Below are 26,216 nucleotides of genomic sequence, written 5' to 3'. Positions count from 1 at the left end.
TGTACCTAATAGAGTGTCCGAGTGACGTCACAGATCAACCAGCCAATCAGAAAGTGGGGGTGAGGGCGGGTGTGGCACTTTTCGCTTTCATTTAAGCGTTGACCATGATTTTTCCCTAATGAAGTGGCCTGTTATTAGGTACACTTGAAAATGGCGGTGTACCTAATGGAGTGTCCAAGTGACGTCATAGATGAACCAGCCAATCAGAAAGTGGGGGTGAGGGCGGGTGTGGCACTTTTCACTTTCATTTAAGCGTTGACCATGATTTTTCCCTAATGAAGTGGCCTTTTATTAGGTACACTTGAAAATGGCGGTGTACCTAATGGAGTGTCCCAATGACGTCACAAATCAACCAGCCAATCAGAAAGTGGGGGTGAGGGCGGGTGTGGCACTTTTCACTTTCATTTTAGCTTTGACCATGATTTTTCCCTAATGAAGTGGCCTGTTATTAGGTACACTTGAAAATGGCGGTGTACCTAACGGAGTGGCCACTTTATTATCTTGGAAAACATGTTGGAATGCGGCCCCGAGGACTAGAGCTTGACACCTGTGACCTTTGACCATGATATTTCCCTAATAAAGTGGCCTGTTATTAGGTACACTTAAAAATGGCGGTGTACCTAATGAAGTGTCCGTGAGATTCCCTCGTTAAGCGCACCTGCGTGAAAAGTTTTAGCTCCTGTAGAACGTGAAAGTGACCAAAAACTTTTCACGCAGGTGCGCTTAACGAGGGAATCATATGGACACGCCATTAGGTACAGCTTAAATGAAAGGCCACTTTATTATCTTGGAAAACATGTTGGAATGCGGCCCCAAGGACTAGAGCTTGACACCTGTGACCTTTGACTCATTTCTTTATGCAATTGCTTGAAGGGTTGCATGGAAATATGTACCTTCCGAGTGCTTTGAATGACCACCATAAAAGATTTTGAGATTTCTCTGCCAAAGTGGCCGAATGGAAAAATATTAGTCTACGGTACCGGAGAGGCGGGTTCGAATGCCGCTCCGTGTAACCAAATGACAAAACTCCAGAACACAAGGCAAAGAGTCTCGCTGTGTGAACAATTCGATCCATCTGATTGTTTTGAACGAATCTTTTGAGTGAACTGATTCTAAAGATTCAGTGTGTACAGTTCCCCTCTCCGCATCACAGTCATAAAAACGTCCATGTGGAACAGACAAAAAGGGCACCAAAACATCTTTTCAGGTAACCATGTGCTTTTATTACCAGTGCATATTTCTAGAAACCAGACCACGCGCGCGCGAGACACAATTATAGAAATAAACCACAATGATGAAATGTTTTGTATTAAGATCGTGGGTAGTTTTAAAAACCGTCACCATTCATTTGAATAAATGAAGTGTTGGCACACAATGGCCAGCAGGGGGAGCCAAAGCGGAACAGTACAACAAAGATCAGACTGAACGTCAAAGTTCACGCAATCTGTCATCACCCAAATTTGGTTCATTAACGTCCTTCATTCTAACAGTGGTGATTATAATTACAATATAATAAAATAACCAACCTGCCAGTTTGTGTTTCCTGAGAAGTGTATTTTGTCCCCAGCACGCACCTCAAAAACACACATTTTTATTTTTGATCGAGAGTTGGTTGGTTGCCTGGGATTAATTACAAGCAGAAAGATTACACATTGGATCCAAATTATATATCAAAAGTAATTTAGTATGCTTACATATTCCTTGTACTTTTGTGTTTGGACCTTTAATTAATTGACTGAATGAATGTATTACTGTAATTTAGGGTTCGGGTTAACCCTAATTAATTGCTTGAATTTCAAACTAAATTTGTTTTTGTATCAATTTATTAAATAGAAAACGAGATCATCATATGCAGCCCATCTTCACATGATCACAAATGAATTCACAAATCTCAATCAATACACCTTTGAAAGGTGACATGGCGTTGTCAGATAAAATAAAATGAAAACAATTCAAACCCATATCCATTTAAAAAAATAAAAGTGTAAAAGTGTATAAAATCAAATAAATTAGCTCCCCCCTCCCCCCGTCCTGCCTCCTTGTTGCTTAAAATCATACAAAAAACAAAAGTCATCAACAAAAAAACGATATTGTGCTGCTTTAATCGCAATAAATATTCTTCTAGTGTACGTATGTTCATCAAGCAAGTTTTGAAAAGCGCATATTTGAAAACAGCTGCCTTGGGTGCCGCTGCCGCTGCGTCCTCGTCATGTTGTATTATACACAATAATATACATTTAGTTCGCTATATACACTAAGTACATACAGCAAATTATTGTTTCACACCAAGCAGTGAATAAAATGGACTGAAATTGATTTAAAAAAAAAAAAAAAGACTAGTTATTTTCTTTGCAGTGGTGTGGCCCATATACTTGTCGGTATATAAATGACGTTACGGAGATGAAATCGAATTGCATGCATTGGGACAAAGTTAAGGCTCGTGTAATACTGGAATCTAATCGAGCTATCTTTGTAGCACGCGCACACACACTCGTACGCTCCACGTGTTCCTTAAAAGAAGCTATGTCGTCAAATTCGGAAAATAAAAACATTGTAAAATTCCGAGCCCACGGCGCGAGCGTCATGGCTGATACGTGAGACGAGAGGTTTCATTCCACCCTGTGCCTTTGTGGCGTCTTACTGCAGGTAGCGGTAAACCTTGAAGCAGTGGTTGCCCGAGTCGGCCACCGCCACGTGGCCGTCCGAGGTGAGCGCCAAGCCTTGCGGGCCGTACAAGGGGTCTGCCGTCGTGTTGATGTAGGACAAGAAGGAGCCTGAGCTGTCAAAAACCTGGTCGGGAAGAGAAGACAAGACCTCGTGAGGTCAGATTTCACAAGACACAAGAGCAGTCTGCTCGTGGTACATGGGGCTCCCTCTAGCGGTCGAAACATGACACTGTACTGTTAGCACACTAAAAAGTTTTTTTTCCAACCTGGATGCGACTGTTGCCCCAGTCGGCCACGATGATGTTGCCATTGGCGTCGACGGCCACGCCCGTGGGAGCGTTGAACTGGCCGTTGCCTTCGCCGTGCGAGCCAAACTTGAACAGGAACTCGCCGTCTGCATTGTAGACCTGAAGAGAAAGAAAGGGTGTGACTAATGACGAAGAGCAAAAAGGTCGAAGACAACAGAAGTGTACCTTCACGGAATGGTTGTGAAAGTCCGTCACGACAATCTCATTCTTGTTATTGACTGCCACAAAATGAGGACCTACACAAAACACAAGGAAACAGATACTGGGTGAATTTTGGACTTGGGCTCGCTAGCAAAAGATAGAAAAGAAATCAATAGTGAATTTACTTACTGAAGACGGGGCCTGATTTACTCAGCTTTTGTTCAAGTGTCACATTTGCTCCACTTTTTTCTACAAGGAGAGAAAACATGACTTCAAATTTGATATCTGGCTCACTAGCGAGCACGACGGTTAGCTCGCTCGCTAGCTGGAGAAACAGACAACTTTTGATTTAAAAGAAAAATGGCTGTCATCTTGTAATACCCGAAATCACGCCACATCCAAACTTTCTTCTTTTCTCTGAGTGACGTAATGATTGTAGGAATAATAAATACCAGCAAAGTGTCTGTCGGACGTTCCCTTGGCTCCAAATTTGGTGACCAGCTTTCCGTTGGCCTGGAAGATGAAGACGCAGCAGGCCTTGTTGTCCACAGTGATGATGTGTCCGTTCTTGTCCACGGCCACTCCTTTCGGACCCATCAGACGACCGGCACCGATTTTGTTCTGACAAGCGGCAACGTTTGGGTCATCGAGTCGCAATGAAATTACTCATGTCGTTTTGTTGGATTACTTTGAATTTTCCGTCGGAGGAGAAGATGCTAATCCATCTGTTGTCGTAGTCGGCCACGATGATGTCGCCGTTCATGTCCACCGTCACCCCCGTCGGGCGCTGCAGCTGCCCCGGGGAGCGACCTCTGACCCCGAATCGCATCTTGAACTGCCCGTCGTTGGAGAACACCTGAACAAGAGTGTCACAGCTCGCCCACATATTTCCATTTTATTTTGAATTTAAGGCGACGTGCCAGACCTGTATGCATTGGTTGTTGCTGTCGGCCACCACGATGCGACCGTTGCTGGAGGTGGAGATGCCTTGAAGGTTGGTGAATTCTCCTTTGTCACGTCCTCTTGTTCCTGGCAAATAAGGTTACAATTGAACTCCAGCGCCTCATCAAAGACAAGTTGTCAAACGTCCTTGATTGGTTTGGACCATTTTGCCAATCTGAGCCGCCCTCACCGACTCTGTAGATGAGCTCGTCCTCAATGGGGTTCTCCTTCTTCTTGGTGGTGCTGTACATACTGGAGGGCCTTCTGACGGCCTTCTGGCGCACGTGACCTCCTCCGCCGCTGGGCGACTTGACCCGCCGCTTGACGTCGTCGGGCGACTGCAGCACGTCGGAGGGCTTGACGGCGCGCAGGCGGAAGGGGCTCCCCCGGACGGGCTGCTCGTAGAGCAGCAGCGAGAAGGCGTACTCGCCTTCGGCGCGGGCCGTGTAGCCCACCTCGTAGGTGCCGTTCTTGTTGTCCGTCACCTCGGCCTCGGCCGCCGCACCCTCGGCCGACACGATACGGGCCCGCAGGGCGGCGTTGCCCGTCCTGACCAGCTCGCCGTCTTTGTCCTTGGTGGTGACTGTGACGGTGGTGTGCTGGCCCACCAGCGCATGGCGCAGGCCCTCGCCAGTGGCCACGCTGGTGTGGCCCACCGCCCCCGTGGTAATCAAGACTCCCAGGTTCTGGATGGAGCGCCGCAGGCCGTCCGTCTCTACTTGGCACTCCAGGTGGCCGTTTTCATGCGGGTACTCGGGGAAGGTGTGGCGCGCCAGGGCGCTGACCCGCTCGCCCATCTGCTTCTGGACCAGGAGCACCTCGGTGGCGCTGCCGTGGCTCAGGGCCTGCTCGGTGAAGTCGCAGCTGCTCTGGATGTTCTCTTTGCCCTGCAGCAACGACGTCAGCTGGGCTTGGAGCACCTGAAATTTAAATGGATGGGGCGGCTATTATCTTGCCCAATTGAGAACCTTTGGAGTGAACTACTCTAAAAGCCAAGTTGAGATTTTTTGTCGGAAGGTGCAACCTTCTGCTTGGCGCTGCAGATGTTGTCCACCTCGGCGACAAGGGCGCTCTTGCGCTGGTGCAAGGCTTTCTCCAGCTCGTCAAAAGTGTCGTTGATCTCCGTCACGGCGGCGTGCTTGCGCTCCGTCAGCTGCTTGGAGATCTCGTTCACTAGCTCGATGGCCACCGTCAGCTGTGGAAGTCTGTCGTGCAAACACCGACACGAGGTTCCTCGTTAATACGTGTATAAGGTACAAATGAAGAAAGATAAATGATAGGTTTAACAAATAAGACGCTTGAAAAATAAACGAATCAATCAAAGTTCTAACTATGATATTCATATTTTTTTCACTTTATATATATATTCGCCCTCCCCTAAAACAAATCGAAAGGCGGACGTGATGGCTGACCTGTTGCGTACGGTGTCCAGCTGGTTCTTGAGTGCCGACTTGTGTTGTTCGAGCACGTCCCTCAGAGGCACCGTCACATGCTCCCTGTGCTCGCCCTCCGTGCACTCCAGGCACATGGCCGTCTCGCACGACTCGCAGTAGAACTCCATCACCTAAGTGGAGCAGGAGCAAGTCTTTACCTCGTAAGGCGACGACCCACCGGGGGCTCGAGCATGCGCTCACCTTGCCCTCGTGGTTGGGGCAGGAGAGGGTCGGGCAGGTGGTGGCGGCGCCGGCCGAGTCCAGCGCGTTGCATGCCTCGGGTCGGCTGCACTCGGGGTCCCGCTGCAGGACCTCCATCAGGTTGGTGATGAAAAAGTTGTTCTGGAGAGCGGCCACGCCCTTTTCGGGCAGGATGGACGTCTGCCGGCACACCGGACACGACAGCGTCAGGGACTGCGGAGGGATGTAGTTCTGCAGGCATCTGCAGGGGAAACATTTATTGGTCAAAGTGGAAAACAACCGTTCTGACAACCACCACTAGATGGCGGCGCTGCACCCATTTTCAGTGCGTGCGTGCGACTCCACCGGGGGATGCTGCGTTCAAAGCAGGACAATTGGAAGTTTTGAAAAAGAAAATGGCTTTGCTACCTCTCACAGAAAGTGTGCAGGCAGGGCAGCACTTTGGGGTTGTGGTAGCGGTCCAGGCAGATGCTGCACACCAGGAACTGCTTGTCGATCTGCCTCACCACCGGGCTGGCGGCGCCGCCGCCGCTCTCGCGCTTGGCCATGGACACAGACATTCAGGCCAATGGGGAACCTGTGCGGACGGAGTGGCGACAAGGTCAGCTGGGCGGCGTTGAGAGGGCGTCGGCGCGCGCCTAGGAGGAAATGAGTCACCAAGCTGGAGACTCGCTCAAGTATCAGCTGGCTGGAGCAGGGCTGTTTAACTCTTGGGTTTCTTCCACAGACGGAATCACCCTGCTTTGCACGTAACATGCAAGCCTACAGGCAGCTTGATGAATTTGGAAAGCCGGCTGCAGTATTGCCAATTGAAATCCTAAACCCCATCACGGGTATGAAACCCAAAGCCAGGCTTGAAATCCTTCCGCTTCTAACCTTCACTTGAACCCCAAACCGCAGTCAACACAAAATGAGTTTGCAAACGTTTTCTCAGTGACGCTTAGCTCGTGCACTTGGGAAATGCAATCATAAACATCAAACTATTCAAAAAATATCGACGTGCATGGGGACTGCGAGGAAAAAAAAAAAAAAAAGCTGCCTCTCCAGATGCTACTGCAAAAAAAACCCCAATGCGAGACTTCCTCCCCCTTGGTGTCCAGCTGCTTGAGTTGAAGACATGAAGACAGCGCCACCATCTGACCTGGCTGTCCATCTGTCACAGGACGTTTGGTGGGTGTGTGCGTTTGCTTGTCGGTCGGTCGGTCTGTCGGTCGGTGGGCGCAGTGAGCAAGCAGGCAAGCAAGCAAGCAAGCAGCTGTCCCCGACAGCTCGCAGCAACATTCCAGCTTCGATCAACGCCCCCTCGCTTTCGTTTTGTTTTGCGTCTTCTTTCGATGCACTCGTGGCATTGTGGGACCTCCTGCGCAATTTTTCAGACTGCGTTGTTGGCCAACATTTAAGTGCGTGCTGCAACGCTCCTTTTATATGAACTCTGATTTAAAAAGTGACGTCACGTAGCTCACACCCCCCCCCCTCCATCCTTCCTCAATCCGAACAGCCGGCGCGGCGCGTTTCAGTTCCTCCCACTCGAGCGAAAATGTCTCCAACAACAGTTTTTCATTCATGTGCGCTGACTATTGAAGGCGTTGTTCTGCATGAGATTTGATGTGAGCGTTCTAAAACGAAAATAAAAAAAGCTAGGTCGTGTGCGTTGAAATGTTAAAAATAGCACATGGAACGCAGTCAACCATTCTCAGCACGTATTCTTTGACAGCGGATAGCTACTGGACATTTCATTAGGTACCCCTGAACAACCTCATGCAGTTTGACTTTTCAGCCTGGGCTACGGTTTTAATCAAGCGATAGTCTGAGTTGGGGGAAGCAAATTAGGGTATATGTTAGGGTTTCAAATAAGTGGGGGGAAAACACATTCAGCTAAATGTGAGTGTTGGAAGTAAATGATTGGGACATCGAGGATTTATTTCACTTTGGAATTTCAAGCCCACCAAAATCGGGTTTCAAGCAAAGTTTAGGCTTTCAAACAAGAGCAAGCATTTCAAAATAAAGTCTGGGCTTTCAAACCTGGGCTGTAATTTGAAGTAAGGTTTCAAACAGTGGTGAGGGTTTCCAGTTTCAATTTGGAGCCAGCGTTAAGGTCACCGTCTGCCGCCTAAATCCGAGCGAGCGACCCGACCCGCCGGCCGATTACAAGAGACAGATGAGCGCGGGAGTCCGCTCCCTTCTTATAAACCAGGGTTAGCGTTTCAATCCAGGACTGAAATGTTAAATTCGGGCTGTAAAAGTATTTTCCTTAATGAACAAGACACGAGCAACAAGTCCGATCCAAACGTGGGCATCGGAACTTGATGATCACTATCTGACAAACGGCTGTTTTGTTTGACACTTTTGAATCCCGTTGGCCAAGCAACCCATCGCATCTCATCAGTTGAGTCACTCAAAATTGTCTGGTCGGTCCCAACGGCTCGGTTTATCGAGGCCCCGTTTGATTTCATCAAAGTTTAGCCATCTGGATAAGGGACAGAGTACATCACATGACTCCCATCACAAAGTTGCTGAGCAAAAGCACCTCCTCATCTCACTTTGTTCACTAACCCGACAAACACGCGACGACTCAGCACTTTTGCCAACCTCGCTGAGACAACAAAGAGAGGCGGCAGACAGCGGCCGGCAGATCATCCCGTGACCTCCTCTCACACGTCAGCTTCGAAATTAGGAAGTGGACAAAAACAGCTAGATGTGTTGTGGGGTGTCCGTTGCGTCCACTTTCCATTGCGCTTGTCCTCGAGAAGCCATTTAGAACTTAGGCTACAATACAAGTCTAAAGTTCTAGCCGTCCGTTTCCCATGCCACCAGAGTGACGGCTTGACTGTGAACGAGACCCGGGGTACACCCTGGACTGGTCGCCAACTAATTACAGAGCACCAGTCACGCAGTTACATTCACACAAGTGGTCAGATTTGCTTCTTACTGACCCTACTGTTCAAAATAGGGCCAAGAGTCCAACCCAGAACCAAAGCACTGCGGGGCAGACCACTAAGGAGCACCGTGCTCCCTGATGACGTGTTGTTTTATTTAGCGATAGAGATGCGGCTGCCGCATCCAAGCCTGCTGACAGCCCATCCGAGTGCAGAAGCACGTTGGCCTCTGCGGCCTCCACCAGCACCCAATGATGGACTCAGACAGCTAAGCGTTTTGCTGATGCCCAAACTTGTCACGCCGATGACGACGTTCTCCCCCCGGGGGTCTACAAGCAACCTCGCTGTGACCGCAAACGACACCAGAGGGCTTGTTCTACACAAAGACCCGCTAATCGATGAGAAATCATCCGCTTCGGCGACATGACCGACCTGCTGCGGCAGTGCAGGACCAAACGCACCGACGGACGCGGACGGACGGCAGTGACATAAGCAAACAAGCTGACTCACATGTAGCCCACATACTGGACAGACAGACTGCAGCAAAGGGGCACACCTGCGACAAGAGGCCTGTCACCGTGTTGACAAGCCCGAAAATCCGACGCTTTGGGCATTTGGGGTACGAAACCAAGAGCATCCTCGCTGTCACACTTCATAAAACATCAATTATTCATCCGCATGGACGGAGCGGGGGCAAGCAAACAACAAAAGGAGGTATGGTGCATGGATTGGGGGAGTACTCACATGAAATCCCGGCGGCAGGAGCAGCAGGAACGACGGCGGGCGAGGGAGGCTCAGGCGTCAGCATCGCAGGCTCGCTAGGAGAAAGACGGCCATTGTGCCACTCCACGCTCCGCTCCGAGACTCCCAAACGCGTACAGAGGCGCTAAAGACAGCAAAGGAAGGGAAAGGCAAGGAAGGGAAAGGGCTGGGTTGGTCTGGGAGGAGGAAGAGGAGGAGGAGGAGGAGGAGGGAAGGACATGGGGGTCGAGGGAGAGGAAGGAAAGGAGGGAGGGAGGGAGAGGGCATGGGAGTGGCGACTATGAGGCATTGGTCAGGCATCTTGTGGGCGGAGCTAGGTCAGCCAATGGCATGTGTGGTGGTGCATGGGGATGTGCGGGGGAGTCCAATCTCAGTAACAGACGGGGAGAGTGCATGTGATGCAAAAAAAAAAAAAAGGAAAGGGGGGCTGGCTGGCTGGCTTAAGATTCCACCCAGCTAGTCCACCTTAAAAGGACAAAGGATGGCGTTTAATACAGTTTAGGCCGACGATTATCAGGAAAGACGTCCATTGGGGGGTCCCGCATAAATAAAACACATTTCAAGGTGGCACAGAGCTCCACGATAAATGGAATGTGCTCAGGTCAGTTGAGTTATGTAATACATTTTTAAAGCAATCGAATAAGTACTTTGATGAGACGTCGTGTGATGCTGCGCAATAAAAGCAGCGGGTGGTTTGTTGGGGGTGGGGCGGGCGTTCAGTCATCTCGCAACGCCTCGTTGCCATGGCGACTGCCTCCACACGCCACGGAGCGCCGACAACATGGCCGCCGCAATCTGCCACATCTTAGAGCCCGTACACATAAAGTGACGATGACATTGAACAACCTTACGGCATATGCACCGAGAGCTAAGCAACTGGAAATATTTAATATGCATGTGTGTGTGTTTGTGTTGGGTAAATGACACTTTTACAAAATCAGAGGTAATAGTGCCACAATGTTTATTATGGTAGTATAAATAAATGACACATCTAAATACAATGACATTGTAATGCTATTGTGTTCCAATGTGAGCACCATTCCCAAGCAGTGACCTCCCATTAAGCTTATTGACTTTTTAATTGTCTTTTGGCTGTGCAGCTTTCGGGCCGTGTACGTGATTAAGTTGTATTTATTTCGATGCCTTGTGTGGAATCTGACTTGCTTGACTGTAATGGCTCGAAAGAAGAAATCTGCCCCGGAGATTGTTGGACACCAGAGTAGCTGGCAAGAGTAGCGGGCGCAAGTTAAAAGCTGACGTGTTCCCTGAGCGTCAGGTGTTTGTTTATTTGGTGGGCTGACTAAACTGCGGCGCTCGTAACACGCCTCATCTGACAGGCAGCCTTTGTACCACTGACCCATTTAATTAAGCCCCCCCCCCCACACACACACAAAACAAAGGCTGAATTGTGCAGAAGCAAAAGCTCATCTGATGACATCACTGGGGGACAATATAGAAGTGAAAAAACTGTTGAATTACAATTTTAAATGAACATTTGGAGAATATAAAAAAAACAACATGGGATATTTCCCAGCGTCCAACGTGCATTCCAATTAAGCCTGACCAATAGCTTAGTCTTTCCATAGGACTGTAACACACTGCCATCTAGCGGTAGCGCCCAGTCCTGCAACAGAGTTCATTTTCATCGTACTCAAGGTTGGCTTGCGCAAAAAGACAACACACTGCACTCCTGGACAACTTTGCCCAGCTTCTTCAGCTTCTGACCCGTGTCCACTGCACGTCATCCTTTTCCTCTTGAACAGCAACGACCCTCAAGTCTTCCTTCGCTACATCCCCAACCTTCTTCCTCACTTGCATCCTCACCATCCTTCTTCCAACATACTCTTTCTTTCTTCTGAAAGGGTCATGTCGGCAAAGGACCAAAGCTCGGCTGTCCCTCTCTTCTTGAATCCTATCCAAGCCGTTCTTTCTCCAATAGGCTGACCTCATCAACAACGTCTTTCTTCTACCACACGACACTTTCCCTAAAACGGCTCTCTTCTCTATGTAGTCTCAACAGCCCCCTTCCCCGTATTCATGCAAATCCATACATTGGTCCCTAATCTCCACCCTCTCCACCATGACGTCAAGGTGGCAATGAGCCAAAAAATTGATTGTGTGGCTTGAACTCGTCAATTTCAGACATCCCATGAAGGAAAGCTGTGGCAGCATTTTGGAGACGAGCTCATCATTTCAGATTCATTTGCGTCCTTACACATCCGTACCGAGATGAGCAGTTTCCTTGACCGTCTGCTGCCTCCCAATGTCGCCGAGGCGCTTGAAAAAGCCAGAAAAGAGTCCTGAGGACTCCGACGAACTCTTGGATGGACCAACACTTTCGCCATTTCCCTCGTAGTTTTGCTCCTCGTCTTGGCCGGGGGGCGGCGTGAGGCTCAGCCTTCCCTCGCTGGCCTGAGAATCTCGTTTTTGAGGTAGGTTGGTTAAGTCAGAACCTCGCTCGGTCTCCCGCTCGGTGTCCCACAAGTCGTCGTTATCGTCCTCTGCCTCCTTCTTGACTTTGACCGGCAGCGTGTGGCGGCGGGGAATATTACACTTGGACGGAGGCGATGAGCTGAGCAAGAATTTGACCAGATCCTCATTTGTCGGGTCTCCGGGGTACCGGTCGGTTTCCATGTCAAAAGTCCGCTGACGGGTCTTGGCCAACTTGGGATTTTCCACAGGAACCTCCGTGGAGGAGACGCTGCCCCGGCTTTTCTGGTAGAGCAAAACCTTCTTGGAGGCCTCACGCAGTTTTTGGGCCTCCTCCTCGTTATTGTCCTGGAGGTCCTCCTCGCCGCTGTCCGTGGCAGCGGAGAACGTGCGAGGCGAGGAAGGAGTGCTAGGATTCCCGTCGCTCGATTCCTCAGCGGCACGACGTAGATCATCTCCCTGGTTCTTTTGGTGAGCGTCGCGGTCCGAGCCGTCCGCTGGTCGGTGGGGAGTTGTGGTGAGTTCGGCGGCGGAGTTCCACTCTTTCTTGGCCGTGACGCCGGCCTTTAAAGATTCCAGACATTTGAGCTCAGGCTGGGAGGTCATCTCCGAGAGGCTTCCTGACTGAGGGCTGGCGCCGGCAGGGAAGCCGTGAGTGGACAAGGGGCGTCCCGAGCGTCTCCTCTGGAGCCGGTTGCTCAGGAAGTTTTGCAGGATGGACTCCAAAGCGATGCCCTCCATTTCTTTGTCTCTGACTGAGCAGGTGGCTGTAGATCTGCGCTTGGCGGCGCTTTGGAGACGCTTCTGGTGTCGTCGTTTCACCTCCGCCTTCTCCCGGGCTGTGTTTTCCTGAGGAAGAAAGAAAGAAAAAAAAAAAAATCAACCCATCAGACCTCGGTTTGCCCATTCTTGCGTTGACTATTTTTCTAGCACGTCAGAACACGGGCTTAACCTGCACGGCCCGCAGAAACTTCTCGCAAAAGGAATCGAAGATTGAGCAACACTCCTCCAGTCTGAACTTGCTGGGGTCTTCGCAGAAGTACTCCGCCACCGAGTCGCTGGCGGACTGAAGCTCCCGCAGATCCCGTTCCACCTCGTCCAAGCAGGCCTCGGCATCCTGAACCGAGAGGAGCGCTTAGCGGCGGCCCGGTAAGAGTGGGTCGGCGGGCGACCAATGATTCTCACTTGGAGGAAATCCTCCATTTGAGCCTTGAGGTCTTCCTGCTTCAAAGTATTGGCTTTGGCGTCGTTCGCTTTCTTGACTTGCCGATCGAACTCGGCTTGGAGCTCACTCGGATTGATCCTGCGAGCAAAAAGGTGGAAGGATCCATTTTCAATTGCAATTCTTTCCTTTTTAGAAGTTAGCGCGTTTACCTTGCTGCGGCTTTGACGTGAGCGAGTTGTTTGGCAAAGTGAAGTAGCTCCGCGTCGACGTTCTGAGCTTGCTGCGGGGAATCGCGACAATCGCAATTAGCCAAATATAAAAAGAAAACGCTTCCTCGGCAACTTGACGAACGCGTCCACTTGCCATCACCACATAGTGCATTAGATTCATGCCGGGCTTGTTTGCTTTGGTGTCCACCAACTTGAGCAGGGATGCCATCCGGAAGCCGATTGCGCTGCCGGCGTATCCGCCCTGCGGTCCGAACAAGCCGAGCTCACAAACGCACGCAAAGAACGGACAACGGCAGAGTCACGCTCACTCACGGCGTTCATGTAATTGCCCGTCTTCAAAACCAGCCGGATGACCGAGTGCAAGCTGTCAGAATCCAGAAGCTCTGAGAAAACAAACAATTTGGATAAGTTTGCACAAAGTATTCGTTTTGACGTCCAAAGTAGAGCACCGTTTGCAGCAGCTTTCAAAGTGCCAATGAATCCTCTCATTTCAGCCATGACGGGGAAAAACTCCTCCTTAAGGACCAAGCTGCTCAGACGCTCCTCATACCTGAAACAACATAAAAAGGCTCCAATTGTAAAGCTTCATTCCGTCACTTGCAAAAGAACCTGGAGCTCTCACCCGGGGATCCGGATCAGCGTCAGCATGAAGAGGTCGGCGTCCGGGAGGGACGTTTGGTCGCCGCTAAATTGAAGCAGCTCTTTCACCTGTGGACATTTTCACCGAGATCTTAAGCAAACGGAGTCATTCGATCAAAATCAATATCTTGTGACAGAATTCTTGCAAATCTTAATTTACAAATGCAACAAAATATAAAAACATTGACAAGATACGTAGTCATCCATTTACAAAGCAATAATTATAATAAAAAAAATTTAAAAAATAATTCGATCGCCAGCCTAATGTCAACAACGTTAGCAAAAATAACTTGTACTAAAGGCTAAAGGCAATGTGTTCCATCAATGATTTACTAAAAGCAGATTATTACATGGTACGTGTTAAAGATAGCAACAATCCATTTGGATGTCAACTCTTCAGAAAGGAAAACTTTTGCAATGTACTTCGATGATCAATGTGTGTCCTGCCGTTAATGGTTAACGAGATCTAACAATAATGCGGCTGGAGTTGACGTGAAAAGGTGGTGGCAGGTACCTCGCCGTCATCCGGCAGCAGTTTTCGCAGCTCCCGAAGTTTCCCGGGGCCAAAACCGAGGCCGTTTCCCGCTTTGATTTCCTCAATCATGTCAGTGACAGGCCTGTGGATTGAGGAGCGCAGAGAAGAAAGGGAGGTGAGGCGAGGCGAGGCGAGGCGAGGCTCACCAGTGATGTCACATGAATTATTTGTTGTATTGAGGTTGGACCGCCAGTTACGCACGCCAACAAGCCTCAACAAGCGAGCTTTGCTGAACAACATTTTCATTTGAAAGCACTTCATCCTCCAATTAATCAATGAAATGAATGCAAACACTAATAATCCACTCAAAAAACAAAAAACAAAAACACATCACTAGCATGTCAAGTTCATTTCAAGTTATTTTCACCTTGACTTTTGCTACCGCCCCCTAACGGCGGAGTGTCACAAGTTCACTCCAAAGTAAAATTGCTGCTTGCAAAAAAAATACTTAAAAAAATGCCAGGACGTCGGGCTACTCCCAAGGCGGGAAAAAAAAACATTCAGAAGCATTGCTACACTTTGATTGTGAATGCACACTCGATAGCCGCGAGCAACATGCTTCTCATCTCAGGTCGAGCGGGCCTGCCGGGACACGCCACTGTGACGCAGTGGTGCTACGCCGTTAGTTCGAGACTCACCGCCTGAACTGCTTGAGGAAAATCCCAATGTTCATGCTCCTCTTGGCGCTCAGGATGGACACCTAAAGACGGCAGCAGAAAGTTATTTTCAACGCTCACATTGCAACAATCTTCCAAAGTGGCTATTGTCAGTGAGAACCTCAAAATATGCTTGAGATATTTGAACCTCCACCTGGGAACTATTGTGACAAAACACCAGAAGCTTCTCATGTGACCTTCCTTAAGCAAACACGCACCGAGTGAAGAAAAGATAACATTGCTGATCCATTACGTAACAGCGGGTTAGCATTTTTTCTCGAGTGTGACGTGTTCACGCAATGCTCTGATGCTTTTGATTACGACCAACTTAGCCAGTCGATCCGTCCGCACTCACCAGTTCTGCCCCGGAGGCGGCAGCCAGCGGGCCCCTGGCGCCGTGGCGGCCCAGGGTGGCGAGCTGCTGCTGCTGCTGGTTCTGCTGCTGGGCCCGCTTGTGGCTGAAGAGCTCCTCTATGTGCTCCGTGTCCAGCTCGTAGTCGCCGTCCGCCTGATCCGCCGTCCAGATGTTGTGCTTGCCCACCACCGTGTGCTTGGGGATGGTCTCCCAGTTGAAGTTGCGCATCCTGGAGCGCCGACGCTCTAGTTTCGAGCTGCCCGGACCGGGGGGCGGCGGCGGCGGTGGAGGAGGAGGCAGTAAAGGAGGAGGTGGCGGCGGCGCCGGCAGAGGATCACCGGGTTCCATCTCGATGGGGATTCGGCGGCGCGGTCGTCTTCTCAGCTGCGCGTGAGGAAGCCCGGCGCCGGCGAGGACACGTCGTCTTTTCTTTTCATTGGTCTTGGCTGCAACGGGAGCGTCCCAAACGGCACTGAGAGTGACGCATTCATTCTAGGGAAGAAAAGGGTGTGGGGAGGTTATGACAGCGGGAGTGCAAAGACCGCATCGTTTGAAATTGCATGAAGAAAGTATTGCCAACATCATATTGTAGTTGCGTTTGTTAGTAAGTCTTGATGCGAGTGGGCCTCAGCGACAATATTTTGGCTCACTATTTGGCATCCGATACTGCTGCCATTACTCCGTTACCTCACAGCAGCATCAACAAAAACACATTTTCTGTATTCGCTGATATTTTATTTTGCTACAAACAACGAGTGAAATAGTTCAAGACTGTACTTGTGCAAAGTGCTACGGGAAGCCGTTGCTTTGATAGCAAAACAGTCAAGCTGTTGCTAGCAAGGCTTTTTTTTTCCCTCACACAAGCTGTCAGCGAATAAGGACAACTATGTTGTGTGCAGCTGTAAGGTTGTTTTCACTATAACAACTTATCAAAACACCTATTGACAGTAAAAAGTCACTTTTGAACATTTCAAACTTTTCCTTAACACAGTCAATTTTGGTACCACTGTTTTTGACAACAGTAGGTGGGTGTTACGCATTCTACCTTTGGGATGATAAGCCAAAGATAACATCAGTAAAGTAAAAAAAAGAGCTATCACATGACTAAATCCAATAGCATGCCACGGAAGTGACTCAACTTATAAACAGTAACTCACCTTTGCTTTTTCTGCTTAAAAATATGCCCAGCTTCCTAGTTTTCCATTCCGGACTGGCTCCTCTCGTGCTGAAACTTGAAGGAGTGTCGCAATTGGAAAAGAGAAGGCGGCAGAGGGAGGGAGTGTGTGTGCTCACCTTCGTTGGGAAGGAGCACCTCTGGGATCCCTGCCGGAACTCCTTGACTTGTTATGCGAGTGGTTGGACTGTGAGCGCCGGGCTGGATATATGGACTCCAGCAACGTGACGAGTTGCGCTTCAAAGATACAGGAGATGAATATTGATTTGTTTTAAAGGCACGCACGCACACACACACACACACACACACACACACACACACACACGCACACACATGGGGCTCTTTCACTCATTGATTTAAAAATAGCTCAAGATGGGAGATAGTGAAGATGGGATTAAAATGTAATTATTCACCTCAATGCAGATTACTTGCTCATTTATAATCACTTCATGGGGGACAATGTCAAGATTGACAAGCTGATTTAAGATCTGCAGAAAGTGTCCTCGCAGTTACATTTTGAGCAACCCAATTTAAAAAAAAAAAAAGTCATGCTCTGCAGAAGGGTCAGTAAAGTTATGATCACCATCATGCTTTGACGATGAATTATGGCTGCTGACCACTGTAATGAAAAAAAAAAAAAATCTGTAACCTCTATAATGAACTGAAATGCCTTTAATGCTACAAATCGCTATCTAAAAGCAGAGATTGGATGTTTTAGGCGGGGTGGATAATAAAAACCACGTCAGCTGACAACAGCAATTGAGAAATGTAGTTCAAATGTTAATTGTACAGCATATCAGCATTAAATGCACTGTCGTGTACACGAGTAACATTGAAGTCGAAAAAATACCCACATGCAACACTGGCATACATAATAAACATGCACATTAATCATGTTCATGGAAAAGATGACGTGAGACTTGCCACTTTTGTTATCGCAGGCGGTCATGCCCAAATCAATTGTTCATTTAAATGGAACAAAGTCATCCAGCGAGCGGATTTTTATTTGGGAGCTGCACGACAAGGACAAAGACGTGAAAATACAAGGCTCTCTGCACAGGTGGATAAATAGATAGATAGGTGGGAGAAAAACAGCCCGCCCGTGTAACAATTTGCTCCAAATACTGACCTCTGCTCATTTCGCTCCAAGAATTGTGTCCATTAAATAAGGCCAGTAAATAGTGCTGAATTCCCCCAAAGCACGGTGTCAGATTTGACACCCGCGGGCGGGATTGACTCGATATGTCGTACACACACGCACACAATGTTTCATCTCATCCTGTAAAACAACAGCCGAAGCGGCTATACTCCAAAGACGAAAGCACTTATTGCATGTCCTGTACATTTGTGTCGATGACATTTGCGCTTCATTCTGTGGCTGGGAGTGAGTGACTCAAACATGCTGTGCCCGCACCAAAGGCGGAAAATGTGCACTTCTCACAAGGTTCCAATTCGATGGTCAATTGCCATAAAAATGGCCACTTTGAACCACGATAGCTGGGAATAAATGCACCAATTGAATTTCTCCTAACTTCCTGTCGTCCTTGTATCCAAATGACCAAGTTCAAATCTGGTAGCGATTGGACAAACGTTTGTCTTGAAAGAAGCTCTGGAAATGACCCAAAAATGGTGGGCTGGCTTCCCTTGTCTATTCTTGAGATGAAAGGAAAATGTTTGTGGTCTCCAAATATCATCATACTGACGAAGAAGAGAAGCAATTGCAAGGCTCACGCTGCATCGCTCGGATCACTAGATGTCTCATTTGTTATATAAAATAATCACGTTCACTTTCAAACTATCATGTACCGTTCTAAAAAAAAAAAAAGGTGACAACAACAAAAAAGACTAAAATGCCCAAGAGCCATCTCCACTAAAAAGAATTCGAGACTTTACATATTCTTATATACAGAAAAAGGAATGATTCATCCAAGAATAAGAATAGTGTGTGGCTTAAATAAAAACAAAACTCGTGCTGATAATATAGAACAAGTGAGGACTACAAAAAAAAAAAAAAGGAGACTTTCCATATTTTCTGCGCTGATCCCGCAATGAGCACGTGTCACTGTTCCTCAAGCCAGGACGGCTTGTCGGCCCCAGGCGGCTTCAACTTGACGTTGAACTGCACCAGAGTTTGTTCCAGCTGCTGCTGGTTGCCAGCGAAGTAGGCCGAGATGGCGTTGTGGAAAAGCAGCAGCTGCTTGTGCATCACTTTCACCTGGGACACACAAAAATCGAAAGATGACCGACCAGCAAGGTCGTTTTTTTAGTTTTAGTTTTGTTTTGTGACCTGCGTGAGCTTCCGCCACTCCGCCACTAGATGGTGCCAGAAACATCCAACAAATCATCCAACCAAAAAAACGAGGCAACTTTTTATTAGTTTGAAAATGGATTCTGGTTGAAAACGGAGTCTTGCTGAGAATTAAAACATTAAAGACCAATGCAGTTCTCGCTCTGACCGCTCAACAACCCAGAAAGTGATTTGGTTTCGCTTTGGAAAATTCACTTAGTTTTAAAGTTTTGAAAAGCAGTTCTCAAATGGGGAAATGCTTCATTTAAGAGACAAAGTGGAAAGCAGCAAACCTTGTTCTCCTCCAAGAACTTGAGCTTGATGGTGACGTCGCTGCGCAGCCGCTCGTATTTGTCCCTGTGCACTTGGTATTCGTGCTGGGCCATGTCGATGCGGACCATGGCGGCGCTGTCCCTGGGGCCCAAACTCAGCTCTTCCAAGTCAGAGCGGTAGGCGTCAAACTCCAACCTGAGCGCACGAGACGGAGGCTGTCACATTGCGGGGAAGCGCGCGAGAGGACGCCCGTCCTTATCAGCGTTACCTTGCGTTTTCGTAGTGCTTGATGGTCATCAAGGTGTCCTCCATGGTTTTGTTGACCAAAGTGTCAATGCTGGACACAAAGAAGCTGATGGCGCCCAGCAGGGACTCGCCGTTCTTGCACAATAGTTTTTGAGTTTCCGCGTTATACCCAAACTCATCCTGGAGGGTGGGGGCAGCATCCTTGGTCTTTATTTGTCTTCAATGAAAGATTCAAGCAGAATTCGCACCGTGGGCTACCTGCAACTCGGGCGACTTCTGGCTGAGGTCGGTGAAGGTGTCCCCGAGAGCTTGCTGCGTCTGCACCATGCTCTGGAAGTGGCTTGTGAGCGCCGTGGCCAGCCTGAGGATGTTCTCGTACTTGCTCTTGGTGTCTCTCAGCACGTCGATCTGAGCCTCCAGTTCCAGGTCGACCGTCCGCGAGCCTCGGCCGAAGCGCTCCGAGAACATCTGCTTGGTGCACTGAGGGACACGCGTCCGTGGAAAAAAAAAATGGTATCAATTGAAATCAAATCAACGGCTTAGCAGTAGCTTGTTACCTTATATGTGTTTATGCCCCATTTCTTCACACTGTCCAGCTTCTCCACTGCCACGCCACGAGACACTTCTTCCATCGCCGTGCAGGTGCTATGGTTTGAGGAGCCTTCAAAAAAAAAAAAAAAAAAAGCCGCTGCCATAAAAGCGCCGACTCGTCACAATGGACACGATGAGTCATGGGAATGGGGGAAGGAGGAGATGGTGACTGACTTCAGAGATGATACCTGAGAGCTGCTCGCTGCCGTGCTGCGCCAGTCGACCGGCAACCGGCTGGCCGGTGGGCGAGCTGGCGGCCCGAGATTTCATGCGGATGTCTGCCATGGGCATGGGGGGGGGGGGCATGGGGGGGGGGCATGGGTGAGAAAAGCTTTGAAAGGGAAATGTGTCTTTTTGGTATGAGCGGGTGAAGACATGGCCAGCATGCGTGTTTTTTTTCGTCATGCACTCAAGAAACATGGAAGAATGGAGTTAATGAGATGAGATGCAAACAGCAAGGACAGTCGGTCTTACCATTCAATACAAGACAGTATTACAAACAAATGCTCATATTGGGTTAGTGCATCTTTTAAGGCTCCAGTATTTCCCCTCAACTGCCAATGTAGGCATGCGAGCAAGGCTGCGAGTCCTTTCATTCAAGTAGGAGACGTTTTACAAAAAAAAAAAAAGACTGAAGGGGTTAAATTTGAGAAACAGCTACAGAATGTACAGACACCTGGCGCAGGCGCGGGGGCACCTCTTCTGTCCAAATATTCGGGGTTGAATCGAATGGCTGGCCCTATGAGATACGGTAATACAAGGCCGCCGCCTGGACGTCAGCACACGTACAGTGACTGCAAATCAGAGTCATCACGGAGCCTCCGTTTGTTGTGGCCGCCCGAAGGCTATTTAAAAACTCATCGGGGTTAAGTGGTGGGAATGAAAAGGAAATGATGTTGCGGCCAATACCTTTGATGGTGCTGGTCGGAATGATGCCCCCCGCCGGACCGCCGTAACCTCCCGAGACGATGCTGGTTTCGTTCAGGTTGGGCCCCGACACCATCACCTGCTGCAAATCCTGATTCACAAACAACTGAATGATGCGTGTGGACTTAGTTGAGTCTCAGGTGCCTACACATTAGCACATCCTTGACTTAAAAAAAAACCAACAACACAAAGAGGAAGCGAAAACTAAACTGTCCAATTTATTTATTATTCATTCATTCACAATCATGTTCATTGCTTTACTTTCCAAGTAAAAGACAGAGCTGTTTTTTGAAAACTTTGGGGTGAGGTGGAAAAGGCAAAGGACATTTCATCTTATTTCAATGGGCAAAACTGATGTGATATAAGATTAGTCATGGAACAATTGAAGCTTGTAAATCAGTGTACCACTGTGGGATAAATCGATTGTGTTGCAATGTGAAGTTTGAGATTTCATCAAACAAACAACACACTAACTGACTGACTGACTGACTGACTGACCTGCTCCAGACTGTCATCTTCTGGCTGGGTCCCAGTGTCTCCATTACTGTTAATGGGAATCTCCATCGTAGCTGCTTTGCTCATGATGCCCTCCGCCATGACAAAATGTCTGAAAAGATACAAATAATAATGATAATAGGCAATTGTAGAGTGCAAGTACTACACAAACGAGCATACAGTAGCTGTCTTCCGTTGATGCTACGCTGATTGCTAACGGCAGCTGATGTGGCTTCTGGCTATGTGACAGCTAGCTTAAATCGGGCTGGCAGCTTGTTCGTCCCAAAGAAAAGCTTCGCGGACAAATGTAATAAAAAGCAGAAAAGGCGCCGACTTTTCTAACGAATCAACGTTCCATCCATGGCTGCTGTTTACATGATGTGCCTCTTTCCATACAACTCATCCTGAAAATCCCTGCATCCAGCCAAGCAGCGGCTTTAACTTCACTTCGCAGTAAAAGTTTGACAATTTTCCAAGAGACCTTAATCGGCGTTTTAGCACTTTTAATCCAATGTAGATTTTACAAAATACGTTAAATACTCACCAGTATTCGTTTGAAAGTTTACTGGTGGCTTAGGGTGGTATATCGAGAAAGTGCACCATTAATTTGAAAGCGCATCATCTTTAAGCCTTTTCCGCCCATCATCACCGTTGTCCACGTCGTGCTATGCTGACGTCACGTTGTCCCCAAACTGTAGTACGGCATTCTATCCTGAAGGTGTCAGTGTTTCCTCGTTATAGACTAGTCTTTTTCTTTTTCAATCAAATAGTCAACGTATTCTGGTGCATAATAATTAATAATAATAATAATTGTTATTATTATTAATTTATTGGTGATTCCATTCTTGTCTGGTCCTCCCTGGAATCACCTACTAAACACCCAATCAGCTACAAATAATGCATCTTACAGTTACTGTACTTGAGAACCCATAAGCCTTAGTTGCTATGACACTGAGAGTAACGTATCTGTTTCCAATGTGTATTTTCTTTTTTTTTTCTTTTTAAATCATACCAATTAAATAGCTCAACACGGTTCAAATCTTGGATCCGGCCATCCACTTTTAGTTTGCATGCTTTCCCATGTGTCCAGGTACTTTGACTAGTTTGAACCACATGCATGATATATGCATTTTTAAAAGCTCAAGTTGTGAATTTGAAACATCCCAGGGAAGAATAAGCTCCTCCCCACGAGACTAATGAGGATAAACGGTATGAAAAATGGGTGAATGGATGATTAAATGCCCTATCTGAACATCAACTTCCAAGGAAATTGCATTTGTTGATTATTATTCTAATCATTATTGCGTCCCGCCTCTCTTGCTGATTGCAGTTGTCTTTAGAGATAGACCGATAGAGCCAGATTGTACTAATGTGCCTCATTTATTTCAATCAGGGAAAGCAGTGTGGAGCGAATATGGCTTTCAAACCTTGTGAAAGTGCTTAAATTGAAGATTTGCTACAAGGGACATTTTTCCCAAGCATGGTAGAGCTTAGTTTTACTGCACCCCATCTCCCCCTTCTTTGCTTCTGCAACAGCACTATTTTACTATATTCCTTTGGGTTAAGAGAACTTACATCTCGGGGTTGTTTTGAACATAATATAAAAAAATGTGGAATTCCCCATGCTTCAAGTCGGGTCAGAGATCATAACTGTCTGGATTTCTTTTTTTTCCCACTTGACTCCTTCTTGTTAGCATATATGTATTAAAAAATACAATATCCAATGTATGTTCTTCTGTTTCAGAGCACCTCATGCGGCGAGTGACCGCCCAGAGGTGAGATGTAAGCGAGAAGGCAGAGTTGGGGGGGATGAATGGAACATCTCAAATGAAAGAGTTATTATCCTCGCCTGAGTGACGACGACTACGCCTTGCCCTTGTGATAGCGCCTCCGAACCTCAAGGGTGTCTGTTGAAGTGCTCGTATGAATAATAACGAATCATTTTCAAATACGTCCGCCATTGTGAGCCTCAATCTCGTTTCCGACAACGTACACACACAGCCGTTGTACACGTGTATAAGCCGTGTATACGTGCGGGCAGGAAGTCAAATCCCATAAAGGAAGAAGGTAAATAATGTTGCTGTTGACATTTGCTCAAAGCCAAACATCTCAAAGTTGCTTTAGTTCCACTTTGACTGATTGAAAGGGTATGTTTTGACTTTGCGTCTTTTGGCTGAGGGGCCGCCTCAACGTCCTTGAGCCTATCCCAGTACAACCTTTGACCTCTGCATTAGTCACGGCCCACAAACTGTCCAGGTTTAAATACAATATATGAGTTCTTCTGAGTCTGACTAACAAACATAATTGGTGTCCCATTTACGGCTGAACCATTTTGCTCGCTTTGTGATCAATGTATAATTGTTCACAAGTAAAAGCCAAAACCATTCAAAACAAACGTTTGAGAGCTTTTGGTTCCAAATTTGAATGAAATGTTCATAGGCAGAGTTGTGAACACTTCTTTTTTGTCATTCAAAGTCGATAGGGGCGAAACAAAAAGACGAATAAAGTCTTTAAAGCCTCAATATTCAGCGACGCCCCCTACTGGCAGAGTGTATACAAGTACTAAAAACAACCTCCAAATGGTTGCGTGTGATTCAACAAGAACAAACATTTATCACCCAACTTTAAGAAATACTGCCGTGTGAGCAGTACTACGAAATTTATGAGATGAAATGTTTGGGTAGGGAGCAGACAGAGAAAACAGCCTGCGGATATAACTTGGTCCAAACAATGCAGCAAACCTGTCTGAGTGCCCCTCCTCGGCTGCCAAGACATTTTCTATTATTTACACAAGAGTCAACTGAGAGATGTCTTATTGCCACATGAAAAGCAAGCAAACAAGGCCTGACAATTATTTAGTAAATATGTCAGGTACAAGATTCTAGAAGCGCTGCAAAAGTGCGCTCGAGTCTCTTTAGCACGCAGTTTGGTGCTTTTTGCTCAACTCAGCCTTGTGAAGATGAACTGAAATATATACACACACAACCACCCACTGCGCTCAAGAGATGATCATGAAAAAAACTGTAGAACCACAGCACCGCCTTGAGAAGATGCTGTTTTTCTTTTATTAACGCTATTCTTTGAGGTCTTTGAGGTCATCTCAAAATGACACAGAAAAGTACATTGTTTAAAAACCAAATGAAAACCAAGTGGCTTGAAGTAACTGTCAAACAATCTCATAATCCAGATTTGAATTCAATGGAAGAAACAAGTCACGTCATGTAGACACACAATCATCATTTAAATAAATAAATAAAAAGTACTTAGGAATCATGCTTACATCAAGCATCCAGATATCGCTCTTTTCGGAAAAGGGATTTTTGAGCCAACGCACACTCATTTCGTTACCTGGAGGGAAGCGGCCTACTGGGCAGGTTATCCCGCGCATGAGACAACCGGGAACCGTGACAGGATCTGCGGTCAGGAAAAAGGCAATTATGAATCATTTTCAGCAAACAGTCATTGGAATTTGAGCGCAACGGTGGAAATGTAATAAGTCCCACTGAAAGCATGAGGGCTGCTGCTAATTCAAAATAGATGAAAAAGCCCAGTGGCTGCTGACCTTGCATGCGTTTGCTTCTGTTGTGCTTGAGCTCCTCACTGAGTGAATTCACCATCACTAATTGGGAATCAGAACCACCGCTGACTATACGATTTGGCCATAACAAGAATGGTGTCTAGGGTGTTACCATGGCAACTGATGGCCAGCGCTGATAAAAAAAAAGAAAATTAACATGCACGTATGCAATGTACATATGATGATTGCTATCTAATCATAACGTCTGCATGCCCATAAAAAAAAAAAGGTTTACTTTGTTCTACAATGATTCCTGTAGTTAGGAAGAAGAGTAGGTCGTCATATGGGATATTTCCAGTTGATGTTCTTTCCAGATTGCAACATCTTCATGACAACTAAATTTGGTGAGAGGAGTCCAAGCACAAAAAATGTCCAGGAAGGAATGCAAATGATTCCAGTGAGCAACTTGAATGTCACTCGCAGCGCTTAGTCAGGGAAATGTGTGATTTGTGGGACCAACTTTAAAAACACACACCAACTTTTTTCTCCTTTGATCAAAGCGTGTCGAACACATCCGCTCATTCGGATGCGGCCAACGCTCCTGGATGCTCCAGGTTAATCTTCCCTTCAGAACGACATTACACACGAGCGCCAAGGGGAGGGACACTCTGAAATCCTGCCATCACAGAGGCTGCAGGTGATTCCGTTGGGGCGGATTAGTCAATGTTCTGCTAAAAAGTCGTTAGCAAACTTACCGAAAGAGTGTTTTACTTTTAGAAATGAGCAAGTGGTTCTGGTCTGCATTTGGTTCATTTGAAATTTTCTCCAAAGGAAATAATGGACAATTTATTTATTTATTGGTTAATTGATTTATCTTTCAATTTAAATTTGGATTTTAAACAAGCAGTCTGCCACTTGAGTGAGGTGAAAAATAAAACAGAGCGATCGGGGTACTGTAATGCCCTTTCATGGCGGGAAAGGAGAGTCACTCGAACAAGCGATGTTTGTGCTCCTCACATGGCAGCTTGATGTTTTGTTTAAGATGTTTGAGACAGACGAAAGCGAGGCGTCGAAGCACACGCCAGATGTCCACACCAATAAACAAGCGATCACACCCTATGTAGCTAATTCGCTGTCGTAGCAGCAATTAACAGCAACAGCTTTGAGCAGCCATGCAAACCTTTGAAAAAACAAGGCCGCCACATGATTTATACCTTCAACCTATTGTTTGCGAAGATCCGGCGGCTTTGATACCGCATCTGGGTCACGGTCGAAGCGCTATCAGCTCGCATGAGCTTGCTTTCTTGCCGTGCCAGATACATGTCAGGACGGTAAAACCTCTGACGTTGACTTTGGTGTGCTTCTAG

The 26,216-nt window shown here is 47.4% G+C and overlaps 3 protein-coding genes across 8 annotated transcripts; all 3 read right to left on the bottom strand.

Annotated features, from left to right (window-relative positions):
* Positions 1 to 1,200: 1,200 nt before the first annotated feature.
* Positions 1,201 to 9,527, bottom strand: LOC133155749 (tripartite motif-containing protein 3-like). Its single transcript, XM_061281277.1, has 13 exons — positions 9,312 to 9,527; positions 6,100 to 6,268; positions 5,692 to 5,932; positions 5,470 to 5,621; positions 5,082 to 5,262; positions 4,248 to 4,977; positions 4,041 to 4,144; positions 3,804 to 3,971; positions 3,568 to 3,736; positions 3,305 to 3,364; positions 3,140 to 3,210; positions 2,933 to 3,073; positions 1,201 to 2,790 (listed from the first exon to the last, which is right to left on the bottom strand). Exons 2-13 carry the CDS (start codon positions 6,249 to 6,251, stop codon positions 2,638 to 2,640), a joined length of 2,322 nt encoding a protein of 773 aa, XP_061137261.1. The 5' UTR covers positions 6,252 to 6,268; positions 9,312 to 9,527; the 3' UTR covers positions 1,201 to 2,637.
* Positions 9,528 to 10,273: 746 nt separating this feature from the next.
* Positions 10,274 to 17,127, bottom strand: LOC133155383 (FH2 domain-containing protein 1-like). 2 transcript variants are annotated; one of them, XM_061280659.1, is made up of 13 exons: positions 16,633 to 17,127; positions 16,497 to 16,570; positions 15,340 to 15,831; positions 14,967 to 15,028; positions 14,308 to 14,410; positions 13,777 to 13,862; positions 13,604 to 13,704; positions 13,467 to 13,537; positions 13,284 to 13,395; positions 13,134 to 13,200; positions 12,945 to 13,062; positions 12,712 to 12,876; positions 10,274 to 12,608 (listed from the first exon to the last, which is right to left on the bottom strand). In XM_061280659.1, exons 3-13 carry the CDS (start codon positions 15,685 to 15,687, stop codon positions 11,541 to 11,543), a joined length of 2,301 nt encoding a protein of 766 aa, XP_061136643.1. In that variant the 5' UTR covers positions 15,688 to 15,831; positions 16,497 to 16,570; positions 16,633 to 17,127; the 3' UTR covers positions 10,274 to 11,540. The 2 variants fall into 2 exon arrangements, with proteins under 2 accessions (XP_061136643.1, XP_061136642.1); XM_061280658.1 differs by having other exon boundaries at positions 16,497 to 17,127.
* A 145-nt stretch (positions 17,128 to 17,272) lies between these two features.
* Positions 17,273 to 22,008, bottom strand: LOC133155384 (arfaptin-2-like). Of its 5 annotated transcripts, none has more exons than XM_061280661.1 (10): positions 21,877 to 22,008; positions 21,336 to 21,444; positions 20,820 to 20,928; positions 20,587 to 20,649; positions 20,099 to 20,188; positions 19,877 to 19,980; positions 19,578 to 19,799; positions 19,342 to 19,499; positions 19,094 to 19,268; positions 17,273 to 18,728 (listed from the first exon to the last, which is right to left on the bottom strand). In XM_061280661.1, exons 2-10 carry the CDS (start codon positions 21,432 to 21,434, stop codon positions 18,573 to 18,575), a joined length of 1,176 nt encoding a protein of 391 aa, XP_061136645.1. In that variant the 5' UTR covers positions 21,435 to 21,444; positions 21,877 to 22,008; the 3' UTR covers positions 17,273 to 18,572. The 5 variants fall into 5 exon arrangements, with proteins under 5 accessions (XP_061136645.1, XP_061136644.1, XP_061136647.1 ...); XM_061280660.1 differs by lacking the exon at positions 21,877 to 22,008 and adding an exon at positions 21,513 to 21,772; XM_061280663.1 differs by lacking the exons at positions 20,099 to 20,188; positions 21,877 to 22,008 and adding an exon at positions 21,513 to 21,772.
* Between the last annotated feature and the right edge of the window lie 4,208 nt (positions 22,009 to 26,216).

Source organism: Syngnathus typhle, linkage group LG6 (assembly GCF_033458585.1).
Source record: "Syngnathus typhle isolate RoL2023-S1 ecotype Sweden linkage group LG6, RoL_Styp_1.0, whole genome shotgun sequence".
Taxonomy (NCBI): domain Eukaryota; kingdom Metazoa; phylum Chordata; class Actinopteri; order Syngnathiformes; family Syngnathidae; genus Syngnathus; species Syngnathus typhle.
This window is presented reverse-complemented; position numbering and strand designations above follow the sequence as displayed.

Coding starts and splice junctions, on each gene's coding strand:
- LOC133155384 (XM_061280661.1), bottom strand. CDS start 21,434: ATGGCGGAGGGCATCATGAGCAAAGCAGCTACGATGGAGATTCCCATT. Junction 20,650..20,819: donor TCCGACCAGCACCATCAAAG/GTATTGGCCGCA, acceptor CGTATCTCATAG/GGCCAGCCATTCGATTCAAC. Junction 19,500..19,577: donor AGAAGTCGCCCGAGTTGCAG/GTAGCCCACGGT, acceptor CCCACCCTCCAG/GATGAGTTTGGGTATAACGC.
- LOC133155749 (XM_061281277.1), bottom strand. CDS start 6,251: ATGTCTGTGTCCATGGCCAAGCGCGAGAGCGGCGGCGGCGCCGCCAGC. Junction 5,933..6,099: donor CTGCACACTTTCTGTGAGAG/GTAGCAAAGCCA, acceptor TTTCCCCTGCAG/ATGCCTGCAGAACTACATCC. Junction 3,365..3,567: donor GTCCGACAGACACTTTGCTG/GTATTTATTATT, acceptor CTCTCCTTGTAG/AAAAAAGTGGAGCAAATGTG.
- LOC133155383 (XM_061280658.1), bottom strand. CDS start 15,687: ATGGAACCCGGTGATCCTCTGCCGGCGCCGCCGCCACCTCCTCCTTTA. Junction 15,029..15,339: donor CCGCCTCCGGGGCAGAACTG/GTGAGTGCGGAC, acceptor TGCCGTCTTTAG/GTGTCCATCCTGAGCGCCAA. Junction 13,201..13,283: donor GCACTATGTGGTGATGGCAA/GTGGACGCGTTC, acceptor CCCCGCAGCAAG/CTCAGAACGTCGACGCGGAG.